This window comes from Gorilla gorilla, chromosome 3, assembly GCF_029281585.2.
Source record: "Gorilla gorilla gorilla isolate KB3781 chromosome 3, NHGRI_mGorGor1-v2.1_pri, whole genome shotgun sequence".
In the NCBI taxonomy this organism is placed as follows: domain Eukaryota; kingdom Metazoa; phylum Chordata; class Mammalia; order Primates; family Hominidae; genus Gorilla; species Gorilla gorilla.
In genome coordinates this window covers 147801678-147821499 of record NC_073227.2, presented here as the reverse complement: position 1 = coordinate 147821499, position 19822 = coordinate 147801678, and the positions used below count along the sequence as shown (strand labels likewise).

The 19822-nt window shown below is 37.0% G+C and overlaps 1 protein-coding gene across 6 annotated transcripts in view; it reads right to left on the bottom strand.

The window, feature by feature from the left end:
- The window catches only part of INTU (inturned planar cell polarity protein), an 84695-nt gene extending 68963 nt beyond the window's left edge, over positions 1 to 15732 (bottom strand). For 4 of the 6 annotated variants that reach the window (XM_055385320.2, XM_063705527.1, XM_055385317.2 and 1 more), the window contains exons 1-2: positions 15455 to 15690; positions 4573 to 5108 (exon numbers count right to left, since the gene is read on the bottom strand). In XM_055385320.2, coding sequence (XP_055241295.2) covers positions 4573 to 5108; positions 15455 to 15600 — 682 coding nt within the window. In that variant the 5' untranslated portion in view covers positions 15601 to 15690. Of the gene's footprint in view, positions 1 to 4572; positions 5109 to 15454 lie in introns of all 6 variants that reach the window. The other 2 variants (XM_004040373.5, XM_055385318.2) reach the window with 2 other exon arrangements.
- Between the last annotated feature and the right edge of the window lie 4090 nt (positions 15733 to 19822).

The following is a 19822-nucleotide window of genomic DNA, read 5'->3' as shown; positions in this document are numbered from 1 at the left end:
AATAGTAAAAACATTTTAAATTTGTTACTTTAAACTAAAACTCCATTTGATGATGTGCCAAATGACTTTTTTCTCCAAATCCTAATGAATACATTCCTGTAGCTGAGTGTTATAGGAGTATTATCTAAAATTATCAAGTCTAACAAACCTCTAAAAAGAGGAGACGGTTCATCATAAAAATATATGAAAATAAATTCTGAAAGCAAGTGTAGTATACCCAATATTTTTAAATGTTTAGTAGAAAATTTTCCCATTCTATGAAATAAATATTATATCCACTTCTCATTCTCCCAGACATTTGTTTTCCTCTACTGTTTCTGAACACTTCTGTGAAGTGACTCAGAGATGGCTGGCTTCCCGGACATCGCACCTTTGCAGCGGACATCCTAAACTCCAGGAAAGGTCTTTCTCCATAAGTACACGGGAGTCATTAATATGATCTGTCCCATTTCAAAGGCTAAAAGGGAATGAATTATATGATTGGTTTGCATTGTTAAATAAGAAATGGCCTGGGTATAAATATGAGAAAATTTTTATTAAGAGATATATTTAAGAACCAAATAAAATATTTTAAAAAGAGATCAGTTTATCACAGTTCCTCAATGTAAAGTTAAATTATGTGAGAAAAGCCATCAATTTCTCAGTATATACTTAACATCAAACAACATATGTGTACTAAAGGGCTACTACATAAGGCACCAAGGGCTATGAAAATATATATGCAAAAGTTTGTTTACTGCTGTGTTTATACTATATATAAAATGAATATACAACTTAAATTATTTTTGACAAAAGATTATTGTATATAAATGTAGGAAAAGGGAGGATATATATCAAAATGTTGTCTTTGGGTATATGGAATTTTTCTTTTTTGCTTAATTGTATTTTCTAAATTGTCTACAATGAACGTATATTATTACCATCGCAAAAAGAAAAAAACCTCATATTTTACCAAAAAACCCCCCACTGAGGTAGGCAGCATAATTGCCCCCCAAAGATGTCTATGTTTCAATCCCTGAAATCTCTGAATATGCTACCTTACACAGCAAGAAGGACTTTGCAGTTGTAATTAACTTAAAAGATTGGAAGACTGTCCTGGATTATCCGAATGATCGTCAGGTAAAGATAAAGGTCTTTATAGGAGGAAGGCAAAAGTGTCAGGGTCAGCATGAGAGAGACTGGAAGTTGCTATGCTGCTGGCTTTGATGATGGAGGACAGGACCACAAGCCAAAGAATGCAGGTAGCCTCTGAAAGCTGGCCAAGGAATGGGATTCTTCCCTGGAGCCTCCAAAAGGAATGTAGCCCTGTGGACACCTTGATTTTCATACAAGAAGACCCATTTTAGATTTCTGACTTACATTATTGCAAGATGATAAATCTGTATTGTTTTAAACCACTAAGTTTGTGGTAATTTGTCACGGCAGCAATAGAAGATGAATGCACTAGCCTAGTAATACAAAGCAATCTTTGTGATGCACCAAAAAAGGAATCACAAATGCTAAAAAGCAAAGATGGACACACAAGGCGTATCTGGAGGTCAGTTAGGAAAAAAATAAATCAGCCTTGCTTGTTAGAGGTGGGGATTTATGGATAGAAGGAGTGGCACATATGTATGGGACAGAAAAATGAGATCAAATTGTGAATTGAAATTGATCCTTTAAATTAAGCCAAATTTGACTTCAGGGAAAGGGAATCTGGTTTTTGAAAAGCAGTTACTATACTGCCATTTTATACATTCAAAACTCAATGTTTTCTGCCAATGCATTTACTAACAATAAATTTTGTTATTTTTTTTTTGAGTTTCAATCTCAACTCCTCGTCTATAATATGTGGGCACCAAACTAGAGAGAATTAAGGCCCCTCCCAACCTACCATTCTAGAAGTCCCTGAATAATGGTACCAGCTTGTTTTTGTGAAAACTGTTAAATGAAGAAAAATCAGACATTTATCCTGCCTTTCCTGTCTAAACCATATGTCAAGGTTACCAAACAGAGGTGAGGGGGAGCTTCTTTTTATGAAAGTAGTCTAACTGAAATATCGAGAAAGACTGACAGAATTGGAATACCACCATTTTGCAGTCCCTTAATGAATTAATGGATTTAGGCAATGATCATCAATAACTGTTAATATCACAAAAAGAAAAACAGCAGATAATATGTTGTTCCTGATGGAAGCACACAGACCACCTATAAAATATGTTTGATAGGCCTCAAGGTCTAACTACCAACTCACAGGAAACACCACTGAAAGGGGGGCATGTTAAATGAATTCTGGCTCCTTTTACAGAACAAAAAGAACAAACCATAGAGATATTTACTTCTATCCTATCATTTCACAAGAAGGAAAGTAGAGGACCCAAGAGAATGTAAGTATGTATTAGCCCCTGTTCCAGTCATCTATTGTTGCATAATAAGTCATCCAAACAATTTTTTTTTTTTTTTTGAGACAGAGTCTCACTGTGTTCCCCCAGGCTGGAGTGCGGTGGTACAATCTTGGCTCATTGCAACCTCTGCCTCCCAGGTTCAAGTGATTCTCGTGCCCCAGCCTCCCCAGTAGCTGAGATTACAGGCATGCACCACAAGGCGCAGCTAAGTTTTGTATTTTTTAGTAGACACGGGGTCTTGCCATGTTGGCCAGGCTGGTCTCAAACTCCTGGCCTCAAGTGATCTGCCCACCTTGGCCTCCCAAAGTGCTGGGATTACAAGTGTTAGCCAACACGCCAGGCCTATTCAAATAATTCTGAGGCTTAAAACAACAACAGTTGGCCAGGCACGGTGGCTCACGCCTGTAATCCCAGCACTTTGTGAGGCTGAGGCGGGTGGATCACCTGAGGTCAGGAGTTCAAGACCAGCCTGATCAACATGGTGAAACTCCATCTCTACTAAAAAATACAAAAAAATTAGTCAGGCATGGTGGTGGGTGTCAGTAATCCCAACTACTCGGGAGGCTGAGGCAGGAGAATCGCTTGAACCCGGGAGGTAGAGGTTGAAGTGAGCCGAGATGGCACCATTGCACTCTAGCCTGGGTGACAACAGCAAAACTCTGTCTCAAAAATAAATAAATAAATAAATAAAATAAAAAATAAAAAAATAACAACAACAATAATTTATCATCTCTCCTGGTTCTGGGGTTAACTGGGGTCAGCTGTGTTTCTCACTTGGGATTCCTCATGCAGTTACAGCCAGATGGTGGTTGGGGCTGGAGTCATCTTAAAGGATTCTCACTCACATCTGGTGGCGAGGGCTTCAGTTGGGGCTATCAGCAGGATCACTGGTGTCTTGACCTCTTCACACAATGGTGACTGGGTTCTAAGGGCAAGTATCCCCAAAATAACCAGGCAGAAGCTGCATCACCTTTTATGATCCAACCTCTTAAGTCACATGGCACCAATTAAGCTGTAGTCACTGGCCCACCCAGATTCAATGACACAGAGCACAACTCTCCGTGGGAGGAGTATCAACACTACATTTTAAGAAAGTGTGCAGATCCTGTTGAGATCATTCTGGAACACATACTTTGTCACAGATGCCCTTCTTACAAGATTCCATATGATCCTCCTTGTAAACCCCTATGATGACACTTATCAGACAGTGAGGAGCCTGCCTGCCTATCTGTAACCCATCTCTTCCACTAAAACATAGCTCCTTTCAAGAAATAATTGGATCAGTAAAGTAATCTTTGTATTCCTGGCACTTAGCAGATGCTAAAAAAACAAGCTGTCAAATCAGTGAACAAACAAATGAAATTCAGATTTAAAGTTGGAAATATTTGTAAATGTATCTGTAAATGTTCTTCATTTAAACCTCTTATGCTAGATAAACTTAAAAGACTGTCAGCTTTTAGAACTGTTATTACTTTTAAATTTTAGTAATAATATATCCTCAAATTTGACTCATTTATCTTTAAGTAATTAGATTGCTACTAACTCAAACATTGTATCTAACAGCTTAAAATTTATCAGCAACACAAAATGTTCATCTTAATATATATTCAGAATAATTTGTGGGTTTATTTTTCTTGAAAATTGGTGGGCTATTTTATGACAGATATATTTTATGACACACGCCCTTAAAAGGAAATTTATGTATAACACCACTGTTGCTAAATATGCCAAATGAAACAGCTGAAAACCACTCCAAGAACTTAGTGTACTCAAGTGCAAACATACAATTTAAAAGTATTTTTATTCATAAATTATATATTTTTGTATCCTGTTACTGGATATAGCCATTCAAACCTAAATTATCACTCTATGATCAATGTTTTTTTTCTTGTCAGCAAATATAACCAAGATGAAATAAAATTATATAATTCAAAACTTGAAAATTAGGTAAGCTATTTCTTGGCCTGAACAAGGCACACACATATTCAACACACTGAACCAGTCATTTTAAGAACACTGTGCCTTGTAGTGCACCATGTGTAACCATTTCTCTACTGTACCAAATGTCATTAATCAGTTCTTTATCTGTGGAGACTGTATATAATTGTTTTGATCACATTTCCCGCAAGGTGTCATCATTAATCATGATCTCTGTAAACAGGGATGGATGTGTACCAGCAACACTTACCAATGAGTACCTGACCGCTCTTCATAGCAGATCCCCCTGGCAGCAGGCCATGGACCACAAGCCTCTCTCCATCACCCTGCTTTCCGGTTCTTCTCCAGCTCCACTTGGTCTGATGAATAATTCCAACCAGCACTTCCAGAAGCTTGAGCTGCTCTTTGGCTTTGATAACAGTTAGCTTTTTGGGGTTTACATAAGCATTCACATCTTTGTACCGCTGTTGGACAATGACTCCTGTCTTCTCATTGGACTGATGCTTTAGAATGGATACTGGTCCATTGTCATTGCTATTTTTTTTATTGCAGCGCTTGGGTAAAAGTCTTTTCCTTCTTAAAATTTTGGTAAACTGCTTGAGTTTGGGTTCATACTTTTTTCTTTCTTTGTAATCATCTTCAATGATAATCTCATTTTCACTGAACCTGACATGGTTCACAGTTGGTGTCTCAGGAAGGAGGCTTTCTTCTTCATCCTCAGTCAATTCCAAATAAAACAGCTCTCCATTTTTCTGCACACTGTCCAGCCATTCAGGCTCAAGACCACTATGAAAGAGAGAAAAGATAATCTTAATAGCAGCCCAATATATAAAAAAAAGGTATGTCATCCTGGCATGGGGGTGAAGGTTGGGGCTGGGGAGCAGGAAGATGGGAAAGGGTGAAACTTCTTTATTATTTCAAATTATCCTTACTATTTCTAATTTATTGTGAGCCTCAACATTATTTCATATAGGATGCTTTTTTTGTAGAGCTTTGAATAGGAGTTGGGGGAGAAGGAATCAAAAAGGCATAGAAATAGAAACGAAAACCAATGAAAAGAGAGATGGTCCCCTTATAGACTCTATGAGTTGAAAAAAATTAAATCAACCACTGTGTGGTTACTGCTCACTTTAAACAATTTCACTGAATGATAATTTGCATTAGCAGTTGATTATGCAATTATATCCACAGAAGCATGCCATTTGGAAATTGTACATGAAAATCTATTACTTGCATAGAAATTATTTAGGATGGCTGTCAGGTTAAAATGAAAGCTAAAGCCAGCTTTAACAGACTTTTATATAAGTTTTCAAAAAAGAAACATTCACTTCACCATGAAATAAATCTGTCCTGAAAACAACCCATTTATAATCACAGTTAATATAGTAATGATCACTTTACTGTCTATAATTTCCATAAAACTCCTTTTTATGAAAAATTGTAGTAGAAAAAAAGCACATATTACATAATTCATCGTGATTATAAAAAATATTTTTAACTGGGAAGTATGCCACTGGAAAAAAAAAACAAAATTACTGCTATTAAAATGATTGAAATAGCATTAAGGAGCAAAAATACTCATGGTAACAAACCTAAACTCTACCCTGTTCAATGTTATGAACAGTTTACCTTTCAAACTGCTATTCTTTAAAGTGAAACTAGTAATAGTGGAAAAATTAACATGTAGAGAGTCTTTTCAGAAACATGAGCTGTAATATCCTGGCCTGAAAGAGTATAATTTGTGTTGTAATCATTAAATCAGATAGAAGACATTTCTGTTCTCTGCAGTGTTTATTAGCAACTCCAGTTCTCTTAACTTAAAAGTCAAATGTCTCTTTCTAAACACTTTGAAAATTAGCCCCCAAAATATACTATTCTATTACTCAACTCAAACTAACCACTGCCCTGGTCTGTGGCTGGTCATTAATACAGAATTTTCAGCTACATATGAGTCATTTTAAAAAATGCCTAACAAGCTGAAAATATCAAAACTAACATTTCTTTGGGACTTGTTGGTTCCCAGTGTGTGGCACTGTCATAGGCACTAAGCCTCACTTATTGCAGATTATTAACCAAATATCGCTTATTTCAACCATACCTATCTGTACCCACAGAATCAATATTTAAATAACTATGCAGTTCTACTCTTGAGAATCTAAATAACTATATCCCCACCATAATCATTTAGTAACAAAGCTACCTTAATTTTAATTGCTACAGTGTAAATACCATGATTGCACATTACTTAAAAACATATGTATCAATTTAATATATATATATATATATATCAATTTAAACAATGAATAAAGTGTATCAGCCTTATTATCTCACCCTTTTAACCTGGTAAGTTATTTGTATTAGAGATATGTAAAAGAAACATCTTTTCCACTTACTAAATATGAAGATGATTCATTTCAATCTCTAAAGTTTGAATGTGAAATCACTTTTGGTTATGATTCAAAGATCCATGCACGTGGGGGCCAAGGGGATAGCATCTTGGCATTCAATTGTGGAGCAATTAAACAGCGCCAGGAACTATGGTAAGTACCAGAATTATAATGACGAGAATGTCAGTTCCCGCCCTTGCTTAGTAAAGAAGAGAAAGTGAGAAAGAATTCATGACAGTACACAGGGTAAGTACAAGATAGAGGCATACAGGAGAGTCACCCAGCTTAGCCATACAGGAAAGTCACCCAGCTTAGCCATACGGGACAGTCACCCAGCTTAGCCTAGCTGGAGGTTGAGGGGAGATCAGGGAGACCCCAGAAATCAGTTTGAAAGGATAAATGAGGGAGGGAGAGAGGTGGGGAGCTGAAGGGAAAGATGTGAAGAGGATTTCAAACAGGAGTAACAGCATAAGCAAAGACCTGAGGATAGTCCCCATGGCCTAGACGGAGAACCACTGGCAGTCTGCAGTTGCCAGAGTAAATGCGGAAGGTGGGGAATGACAGAAGTGGTCAAGCCCCAGTTTTGCCAGGCTTTTTAGATCACCCTAAGGGGTTTGGCTTTTGTAGTGCAGGTAAGAAGGCATCAACAAAGAGTTTTAAGTAGAGAGTTTACGTGTTAGATATCCCTGGATAGGTCTACTTTGGCAAGTAAATCGTTGGTGGATTTGAGGTGGACAAGACTCAAGGCAGGAGGGCTAGTCAGGGGGCTGTTTCAGTAGCTGAAGCAAAAATGACAAATAAAGCAATAGTAGAAGATATGGAAAGTAGGAAAAACATGTGAGAAACTCTTGAAAATCACCAGAACTTTGAGACTGATTAGGTGGGGAGAGAGAGAGAGAGGGATTCATGTTGACTAGATTTCTAGTTGGTGACTATACTTTCATGCATCCTTTTGTGAGTACCCATGTGCAGACTCATTGTAATACATGGGAACACAATCTTAATACTTCTCTTACTATCTCTCTCTCACATGAACACTGTTAAAAAATCCATGCTTTATAATCATATAAAAACACATATAGGGTTATTCTGTCACTGTTTTGAAAAAGTGGAATCATTATATATGTACCTATATAAAGTACATATATAATTTCTCACTTAACAATACAGCTTAGAAATCACTTTATAATTTCTTTAATTATATAATTTCTCACTTAACAATACAGCTTAGAAATCACTAGTGGCTGCATAATATTCAATATCAAGGATGTAGGACATTTGGTCATTCACCTACTGATAAGCTTTGTGTTCAGTTCTTGTTTTTCCACCACGAAGTTATAGGAACCATCAATATACACGTGTGTGTGTGTGTATATATATATATATATGTATCTTTACCCAAAAGACTATACCAATTTATATTTTCACTAGCGATGTGTGGGATCCACTCTCTTAATGTCTAGATTTCTAAATATACATCATTTTAAGAAGAGAAAGACACTTTTTAAAAAGAGGAAGAAACTAAAAGGAAGATAAAGAGGTAGAGACAGAGAAGTGTACATAAGAGACCCCACACAGAAGGGCAACTTATACTGAAAAGCAAGTGAACTGAGAAATCATGAAGAGCTGAGTTCAAATTTTGTTCTATTATGATTTTAACCTTTCTAAGATCGACTGATTGATTGCTTTAGTTTTCCTCTTCTTGAAAATAGATTATAGCTACCTCACAGGACTCTTATCAATAGAAAATACAATAATGTTGTTCCTGACATGGTTAAGTTCCAAATAAATATCAGTTCCCTTCCTCTTGCTTTTACTAGATATAACCCTTGTGTTTCTGTATTTTTCTAACTGGCATTAAATGAAGGTGTCTCTAATGATCTCAGTTTGCCAGGTTTCAGGGTAGGTGATAGTGACACAAGAAGCAAAGCTAGGCACTGCCTTTAAGGACCCTACAGGTCAATATTCCTGGAAGGTTCTTTATTCCTACTCCAGAGGAATAGTTCCGAGTTAGATAAGCATCAAGAGATTGGTCGACGGGTACAAAGTTACAGTTAGATAGGAGAAATAAATTCTGGTGTTCTATTGCACAGTAGGGAGACTATAGTTAACAATATTATAGTGTATATTTCAAAATTACTAGAACAGAGGATTTTTGAATGTTCTCATCACAAAGAAATGATAAACATATGAGGTGATAAATATGCCAAATGCCCTGATTTAATCACTATACAATGTATACGTCTATTGAAACATCACATTGTACTCCACAAATATGTGTAATTATTATGTGTCAATTTTTTAAAAAGAGGATAAATGATTAGTGTATTAAGAAATTTTAATAGAATTCTAATGACTGTTGTCCCAAACTAGTTCTTCTAGCCCTGTTAGAAGAAAGGGGATGTGTTAACAACAACAACAACAAAAAAAAAACACAAAAACCTAACCTTTCATTACAACTTCCCCAAATTAAAGAAATCAATACATATAGATAATCCCCACTCCAGGAGATGAAGTTTAATCCCTCCTCCCCTTGAGTATAGACTTAGTGACTATACTCTTCCAGAGAACAGAGTATGGAAAGAGAAAGATAGTAACTTTCCAGGGAAGAGACCTGGCAGACACTACCTTACATAACCAAGTGATCAAGGTAATGAAAAACAGGAAAGGACTAAGAAATTGTTACAGACCAGAGGAAACTAAGTAGACAATACAATATTCTGGATTGAATCCTGGAATAGAAAAAGAACATTAATGGAAGAGTGGTGAAAGCCAAATAAAGTTTGGAGTTTAGTTAACAGAAATGACCAATGTTCATGTCTTGTTTTGACAAATGCATAATAGTTGTGTAAGATGTTAACATCAGGGGAAACTGGGTGAAGGATTTATGGGAAGTCTGTACTATCTTTGTAACTCTTGTGTAAATCTAAACTTACTCAAAAATAAAAAGAAAATTAATGGAAGGAATTAAATCTAGCAGTTTTAATTCAGATCTTTGTAGTACATGGGTCATATTTCAGTACTAATATAAATATGCCTTCAAAATTTTCTAAGACCTTATAGTACAAGCTGCATAATTATTGTGTAAATGTTTTTCAATTTTCTTTCAATGAGTCTTATTTTGTTTATTCTGCTTTGCTTTAAGCAGAATAAGTGTAAGTTTATAGCCTGCCAGCAACGTTTTAGGGCATTTTAATTGGTATTCAAGGCCCTAAATGATGTGATAAACAGGAGTAGAGCCCTTCTTCCCAAAGAAAGACTTGTTAATTTGCAAATAAGCAAGTTCACTTACATAAGCTGTAACATAAATATATTAAAGAAAATGAACTTCAGATAATGCTAATAATTGTCTCATTCCTGACGTATTCAAAAATATCTAGGTCAACACTAAATCTTTTAATACCCCTCTAATAGTTATTTGAATCTCTCAGGTCTTTATTTGCATTAATGCCAGCATTTTTCATCATTTGCAATAGTACAGCAATTTCCTTAACTACCACAAGAAAGGAGTTATAAAACAGCCAGCCCCACTGGCACATTTCCTTAGTTAAGGAAAATAAACACTTGTTACTATTCCAAATCTGTTATAGTATACTTTTTTCTTTTTTTTCTTAGTGGGCAAAGCACAATGCACTTTACCGAAGTGGTCAACACATATAGTTATGTGGTGCTAATAGGTATAACAGGACAATTCTAGGAACAGAGAAAAACCACACACAATAAAAACACTGTAACAAATTAATATGGATTCTATCCGGCACTTATTCAGTAAGCACTTGCCTGCCTATGCTTTTCTGTGTTTTCTTTTCTGTGTTCTGTCTACCAATGATATCTAATTTTCACTCTTGATGGTCTTCTGATCATTTACTAAAGGAACACCATGAATTTCAATCATTAAAATGTATGCTGGATGATATAGCAGCTTAGGGGTAGGGAGTCTCAGATGAGCTGAAGCTCTTCTTGCTAAGCAACATTAGAATAACTGTTAAGCATGTCAAAGAAGGCAAAGGGATCAGTCAATAAATGCATAACTGTTCATTCACTGCAGGTAATACATTTCTACATCAGGAACACATCTAATAGTGACTTCATTCCCCGGGTCACATTTCCTACCACCTGCCCCCTCAGCTAAACAGGGCATTCCTATGCATCACTAAATTAGTGATACAATCTAACCCTGGCAGGACAAAAGTCATACATCAACAAAACATTTTCTGATAGGACTTTACTGTACTTTTAAAGATGTCAGATGGGACAGAGAGCTAATCAAATGGCTGAAATGCAAGTGCCAACACTCAGGAATAAAGACTGCTATAGGACTAGAGTACAGGATGGAGAGATAGTCTAAGAGAGACCAGAAAAGATTCTAGGAGAAGGTAGAACTTAAGTGGGACCTTGAATGATTTTGACAAGTAGAGATAGGAAGAAAGGGTATTTCAAACAGAGAGAACAAAGTACATAAAGGTGTAGGTGTGAAAGCAAGTGGTCAGTTTGAGAATGAGTGGATAATCATTTTCAATAATGAACAGGGAGATCAATAGAAATGAGACAGGAAAGACTTGGGACAGATCTAAAATTTAAAAATCATCCTAAGGAACCTAGAATTTATTTGGAAGGCCACCAAACTTTTGAGTAGAGTAGAAAAATGATTTAGAAATGTGTTTTAGAAAGCAAACCGGCAGTGGTATGGAAGAAAGACCAGAAACAGGAGAAATCAGAGGCATACAGATTAGTTAGGAGGCAACTCCGCTGGTGCATGGGAAACAGGCAAGAGGCAAGAGGCAACCTTTTAAGTAAGGCAGTGCCTGTGAGAATGGAGAAGAGAAAACCAGAGAAGGAAGTCAATAGTACTGGAGACATCAGATCTGAAGACAAGAGTAAGGAGATAATGATGTCAGTAAATGAGATGGGTAGCCTTAGAGGAGAAATGGAAGACAATGAATTCTCTTCACACACTGAGCTGGAAGTAGAGATGACAGCAGGGTAATACCATTTTTCATCATAAACCTAGTTATATACCATGTGCCTTTTTAATCTGTATTAAATTAAAAGTAGAAAGGAGTCAGGGTTCAGAGCAGAAGAAAAAGTAGGAAATACTATCCTAAATTGGATGTTAATAGTATGGCATCATGAGTCTAAATGAAATATTTTGATTCTTCACAAGTAGTATGTTCCCATGTTAAAAATTCAAGAAAGAGAGGAAAGTCAGCATTTCTACACATCATTGAGTTGGGGATATGATGTAATTCTGGCAGAACAAAAACCACAGACCAGCAAAATATTTTGTGTTAGGGCTTTGCTGTACAGATTTTTTTTTTTTTTTTTGAGATGGTGTCTCACTTTGTCACCCAGGCTGCAATGCAATGGTGCGATCTCGGCTCACTGCAACCTCCGCCTTCTGCGTTCAAGTGATTCTCTTGGCTCAGCCTCCCGAGTAGCTGGAATTACAGGCGGACACCACCATGCCCGGCTAATTTTTTGTATCTTTAGTAGAGATGGGGTTTCACCATATTGGCCAGGCTGGTCTCGAACTCGTGACCTCAGGTGATCCGCCCGCCTCGGCCTCCCAAAGTGCTGGGATTACAGGTGTGAGCCCAGCTCAGAATAGGTCTTTAGTGTACAATGGTGATAGGGCTTCACTGTACAAAAAAAAAAGAACTTTTTTTTTCTTCAGACAAAATTTTGCTGTCACCCAGACTGGTGTGCAATGGTGTGATCACAGCTCACTGCAACCTTGAAATCCTGAGCTTAAGTGATCCTCCCGCCTCAGCCTCCCAAGTTGCAGGACTATAGGCACGTACCATCATGCCTGGCTAATTTTTTTATTTTTTATTTTAGAGATGGGGGTCTCACTATCTCTCTGAGGCCGGTTTCTGACTCCTGGTGTCAAGCAATGCTCCTGCGTTGGCTCCCAAAAGCAGGATTACAGGTATGAGCCACCATACCTGGCCGAGAGATGAACTATTAATGGGGGCAACAACATGGATGAATCTCAAAGTAATTATGCTGAATAAAAGAAGGCAGACAAAAAAGAACATTCATACTGTACAATTCCATCTTTATGAAACTTTAGAAACTACAAACTCCTATAGAGTGACAAAAAGCAGATAAATGGTTATCAGGAGAGGCATAAATGGACTTAAGTAGGTACATGGGGAGACTCTTAGGCGAGATGGATATGTTCATTTTCTTGACAGATGTATACATGTTAAAACATCAAATTGTACATTAAAAATATGTGCAGTTTTTTGTATATTAATTATCCTTCAATGAAGCTATTTTTAAAGTCCCAGAAAAAAATTTAAAGGACATACCTCCCTTCTCCAGCCAATCCTTGTGTTTTAGGTGGAAGTTCCTTAGCTTTAACAGCTAATATCTCATTTAAAATGATTCCTGTTTCTCTCCATCAGCCAGTTTTAAAACTGATGTAACAACAACAAAAAATTCACTTTGAAAAATTAAAAATCCAAGTCACAACATTGACAAACTCTCTGTAACATGAACTAGGCATATTAGCTGGTAACTTGGCATTGTTGCAGGTGAATGTGTGATTTCTGTTATCTTAATGCTAAAACTAGCTAATGGCTCCCTCAACCCAACCAACTCACCAGTATTATCTCTGAAGCCTCCCAGGGTACGTGCCCATGTGTCAACTTAAGACATACTGCAGCAATATAAACTCCTATTCTTTAACAAACCTAAAACAAACCTATTAAAAGAACTCTACCAGAATTTACCATAATGTAATTTTATCTCAAAGATGATAAACTTTTAAATTCTATATTGACAATCACATACAGCTCAGGTACAAAGCATGTATGAAACAGTAACTTCTAAAAAGAACACGCAGGTAACTAAAACCTTGAAAATTCAGGATACTTTATGTGAGTCAATATGCAGTACAACTTCCTTAGTAAGCTTCACATAGTCCATGAAATACAATAGGAAATTCATGTCTTTGCTTTAGTGAGAAAGACTAAGGTTGGCATTCCTGTACCTTTGATTAAAGAGTGGTTCTGTACAAATTGGGAAGGCCACTGTTTGTAATGATGACTGCAGCTTAGGGAAGTAAACATCACCATAAGGGAAGAACCGAACATAAGCCTTCCTGGTAAGTTCAGCAAATTAACCCTCATGTCCTACAAATCAAGAAGGGACAGACTTAACATTTGAAACTTGGTAGGACTTGAAATACAGACCAGCAAAACATCTTATGATAGGGATTTTCTATACTTTTATTATTAGGAGGATAAAGACACTAGAACATGTGGCGTGATTAGTGACATGTGAAAAGCTTAATGATCATTTTTTAAAAGCTAAAATATAACATATATACATGTATTTTGAATCATGAAATACTTTTATTCTTTTAAGTGACAAGTTCTCCTATCACAAGGTGCTCAGATTGGTCATTTCCTAGGAAACAAAGTTCACTATTTTAATCCCATCAAAGTCATGGTGGCCCATTAGGTATCAGGCGTCTTGAATTCTCACACTGACAACACTCAGCTGTGCAACTATACATGAATTATAGATTCTTTCTGGGCTAAAAGTATGTGGCTTTAAAATGTGGAGAAGCCAAGAGTTTGAGTCTTACACTGTCTATGGGTTCACATATCAAGACCAAATAAGGTTCTATGTAATTCATATTTCCTTCCAGCAGCCTTGTGTAATAATCATGAATTTAAAAAATTTTTTTAATGCCTACAGCAGATTACAAAAAAATACGATATTTTAAAATTTGTTTAAGTCTTCAAGAATGTATTAAACAGGTTTCCCCACCATACTTTTAAAGGCAATGATAAAAATCTTTTACATACTGATAGGTAAAAACAATTGCCAAATAACTGTTGCTCCTACATACATATAAATGATTTGTAACTGTTGTTCCTAAATACACATAAAATGTCATCCTAAAACTGACCAGGTATGGTTGTCCATTACTGGGTTAGTTGACATTTTGGCACCAAAACTTTTTCACGATTAGTCATTCTCTTCAAGCTACTGCTAGTTGACTTTTCTAAAGTTCTTAATCCATAGCAGTAAGGGGTAGATTTTTCTTAAAAATGAAGTAGCACTGAATACTGTGAATCAAAATAACCTTTTCATGGCATTATTAAGAAAGTGAAACCTTTAGGTATCTGTATTTTTAAAAATTAAATTATGACGTAAAATGGAAAACAAGAAAATCATGGAGATGCATAGGAAAATACAGCAGAAATATCCAGAAGTGCTGAGAGGTTGTCCTTGATGGTGAGACTATGGGTGGGCGTTCCTTCTGTTATATAGCTATTCATTTCCATAACAGAAAAAATCTACATAAATTTAACAACTGCCTTATAAAACGCGTAGGGTGTCTCTCCACTCCAAATACTAAAGAGATTAAGCCACAAAGGTCACACCAAAGAAGCAAGAAGACACTGCGATCGGAACAGAGTTTTTTGAACGCTGTTACAGATATATCCTCCTATGGCCTAGACAGAGCCCATGACCAAAAAGAGGAGATTCTCCTCATCTAAGAATCATTAAAAAAAAAAAAAAAAAAACCTACAGTAGCAAAGAATGGCATTGTCATTTCTGCTCACACCACCATACAATGGAACGTGGTGCAATTAAATCCCACTTATTATAGAACCCCAAATACTCGACTCCAACCACCCCAACACCCTTGCAGTTCCCCCAGCCCACGTGTATATTCTCTGGATTGAAGGGATGGGCTTAATTGTCCCTCTTTGAAAACCTTACTCATAATCGCTACTCGCTGAGGAATATGAACCCGAGTCGCTGACCCGATCTTCAAAATCATAGTCCTCATCTTCTTCTTGTGAAGAGGGGTCTCCAGGGAGCTTGTCTGAGCTCGGACGCGAATCGCACGAAGCCACAGAGGCCATCGTCAGGAATGCAATAGCTACGAGTGGAGTAATTCAAATGTCGCAGCTACAGCTTGCTGAGGCCGCCATGTTGCCTCTGCTTGGGGAGGGGCAGAGGCCATGTGACCACCAATCCTTAGCTGCATTGGTGGCAGGTCGCGTTGCCAGGGAGACGGAGAAGCCTCCCAGAAGAAACAAGGAGAACAGAAAGCAGCCAATGGGCTGAAACTTCGAGGAGGGCTTCTCGGTTGGAAGGCTAGAAATAGCTAAAACTTCACCGCTTACGCTCCCCGGAACGCTCTTCCTTAGAGTAGCATAACTTGTTAAAACAGGCGGAGATCCACTGGGTTTCTCACCTTTTTCTTCCAGTGCTGGATATCCAGTTTGCTCTTTGTCCTGTGTTTCTAATGCCTAACAGCTGTCGGTCAGCCTGGATTTCCTTCGAGGTGAAGGAAACCGCATTTTACCTTTCCTTAGGACCTCATCCGTGCAAGTAATGGACGCTTTTAAGCAACGCGATCTAGGTGTTAATGTAAATACGCTCCATTGTTTTATGGGTTTCATATTGTTTCGCAATTGCAAACATTTTCACGGTTATCCCACGTGGATATTGTAGAGTGCCACAAATGCGTGGCAATCCTGTGGAATCAACTTCATGTTCATTTTCTAACTCAAAATTTTATAATCTAATTAAGTGTTCTCATTACTAAAGTTGGAAGTGTAAACAGGTAAAATCTACCTGTTATTTATGAATACCTATATCAAGTATTTTTTAAGTACAAAAATAACAGCTAGCATTGATTGAGAGTCAGCTTTGGCTCTGCTTACTTTATTCATATACAATGCTGAGCATTCACATACTATGAAGTAAATATTTTCTCTATATTAAATAAGGAAACTAAGCTTTAGAGAAGTTATGCATCTTACTAATGGTTACATGGCTAGCAGTCAACAAAGTCAACCAAGAAATGAACCTAAGTCAATAACCATTACATGAAATTTCCTCCCTCAGAACCCAGTAATTCAACTATTAGATATCTACTCTGAGAAAGGATGCAAATTTATAAAATTTGTAAAAGAGAAAAGCTGAAAGCAATCTTAAAATGTCAAATAATGGGGGAAAAGTTAAATATATATAAAATATGATGATTATGATTTTAACTAGCATGTATTCAAAGAGTAAAGCATGGAGGAAATGTTCATGTTGCAGTGTGTAAAAAAAAGGATATAATGTTATTTTATGATCTAAAAGGCTGGGTGCTGGGGATTCTCTAATGGGCAATTATAACATAGTGATAAGTATTACAATAAATACAAGGTTCTAATGGAATATCCAGAAAAAACCAAAGTAGTATACGTGGGGCCATGACAAATTTCTTACAGGAAGTATTAATTTATATTGTTATTATGGCATGGTTCCAACAGAGAAAGAGTAATGGGAGATGAGTCATCACATGGCCGGTATGGGTATATGCACGGAGAACTCAAAGGAACCTGAATTGTAGCTGTTGCAGGGGCAGAAAAACTCTACCTCCATCTTCTTAGGGTCCCAGCTGGGCCTGAGAATTAAACTTACCTAAAATAGATTAACAAAAGAAAAGCAACTGGAACTTGTTATACAGATGTTGAGGCCCTGCTCCACATCAGCAGGATCAGAATCTCCAGGGGAGGGGCCTGGAAATCTCTATTTCAAACAAGTGCCCCCTGTGATTCAGCAAACTTGGGGAACTGCCCTAAATTTTCTCTCAGTTCTGTGCTTCACATATACAGGCCAACTGGCCATTCCCTGAATAGGCTGGAACCCACTCCCACCTCGCAAATTTGAGCCTGGCAGACAGACCTCTCTCCTTGCTCTAGAATCCAAGTTTTACATGGCAGGGGAGCCCTCATAAAGAAATGAAGACCCAAAGAAGCAGTTAGAGTCAGTTAACTTATATACTGGATTGGACAAAGAATAGTTAGTTGTGAAGAAGCAACTAAACTAAATTGGGAAGCTTAAAAGATAAGTTATTTTAACAAGGTCTGTACAGAATTCTCTTGGTTTCACTTCTATGCCCTTGAGAATAAGAATGTTACATTTTTCTAGTATAGGGAGGGTGTCTTTCACATGGGAGCTTCATCTTTTGCTTTTAAGAAGCAGCACAAAGGTACTTGCTGTTTTTCAAGTGTATTAAACTTAAATGGCCAGGATAGTATATTCTGCCTTCCTCACAGCCAAACAAGCTGCAGTATGCAGCTTATACTTTTAAGCTGAAGTTTAGTTGTATTTACATTAACTGTACATTACATGTACAAATATACATTAAACTATGTACATTTGAATTTGTATATTACATGTACAAATGTACATTAAACTATATACATTTGAATTTCCTAGGTTTTATGGTTTTGTTTTAATTTCTAAATGTGTTTTTATAGTGTTATAACAGCGATTACATTTTGTAATTTATTTGTATTAATTCATAAAATTGTTTTCATCTTATATAGGAGCTATAAAGCACAGTTTATACCTCATTTATTTAAAATTATAATTAAAAAACTTAAGTCATCCATGGAAATCCACAATAGTTTTTCCTTAAAAGAGGTCTATATGTTACTAAAGTTGAAGAACAGGAGGAGGAGTTTGTAAAGGGGTAATGGGCAAAAGGAGTGTCAGAGGCATTTGAACCAGAGCGACTCCATCTTGAATAGGGGCTGGGTAAAATAAGGCTGAGACCTACTGGCCTGCTACCCAGGAGGTTAGGCATTCTTAGTCACAGCAAGATAGGAGGTCGGCACAAGATACAGGTCACAAAGACCTTGCTGATAAAACAGGCTGCGGTAAAGAAGCCAGCCAAAACTTACCAAAACCAAGATGGCTACAAAAGTGACCTCTGGTTATCCTCACTGCTCACTGTATGCGAATCATAATTAGAGTACAGTGAGCAGTGAGGATAATGAGCATTAGTTGCTAAAAGACACTCCCATCAGCATCATGACAGTTTACAAATGCCATGGCAATGTCAGTAAGTTATCTAATATGTTCTAAAAAAGGGAAGACCCCTCAGTTCTGGGTACTACTCGCCCCTTTCCCAGAAAACTCATGAATAATCCACCCCTTGTTTAGCATATAATCAAGAAATAACTATAAGTATACACAGTCAAGCAGCCCATGCCGCTGCTTTGCCTATGGAGTAGCCCTTGTTTTTTCCTTTACTTTCTTAATAAACTTGCGTTCAATTTACTCTATGAACTTGCCCCGAATTCTTTCTTGGGTAAGGTCCAAGAACTCTCTCGGGGTCTGGATTGGGACCCCTTTCTGGTAACAGGAGGTCCTTGAGGTGGTAGGAGGGGATAGCATCCAAGGCACAGAAGGAGGGATATGACCTCCCTGGACACCTCTTCCCTAAAACTAGAGGAAAGAGCCAAAGAAGGGTGCTGGTGTGGATGGTGACTTGCCAGTTTCAGGCAGGAAGCTGAGGCAGTCTCCATGTGACAGTGTTTATCGTCTGGTAAGTAGGCTGCAACCTTGCCAGCTGAAAGTGATGGAGGAAGTAATGGGGTCAGAAGTTTGAAGAAAGTGGAGACAGGAAGGAAGGGAAACAAATATTTCCATTAGCACTGAGATCCAACAAAAAATGTATTACTTTTAAAATCAGAGAAACAATATTATTTTAAAAAGCTGGAGTAACTATACTCATTATTTTGAGTTTCATGGTAAAATATACATGCTTACTTTCACCACAATCTTAAACATTAGAAATGATTTAAGATTCCATTTCAAAATAAAAAGTGCTTTAGTTACCTCTTTAATAAGTTAACCTTTCCTTGTTTTAAAAGCAACTTATTGGAAGTAAAAAATAAAATAAGAAATTAAAAAAGGACATTTACAAATTTTAGGAAAATATCACATTTTCTTCCTACAAATTTTTCATCAATTTTTTTTGTAAGCATCTAATAGTTTCATACCCTGCCTCATAAACCTTGCATGGCACCTCCTTAAATAGAGAACAAAGTCCAAACTGTGTAGCTTCTTTTAAATTTTTTTCTCCAATTCTACAAACAATTGAACACCAATTCAGAATTAAATGGTTTATTCCATGTTACATCGTAAGTTAATCAAGCTGATCAACTTGTCTATTCAAAAGAATCAACTGGAGCTTGTTATACAGATTTTGAGGCCCTGCTCCACATCAACAGGATCAGAATCTCCAGGAGAGGGGCCTGGAAATCTCTATTTTAAACAAGTGCCCCCAGTGATTCA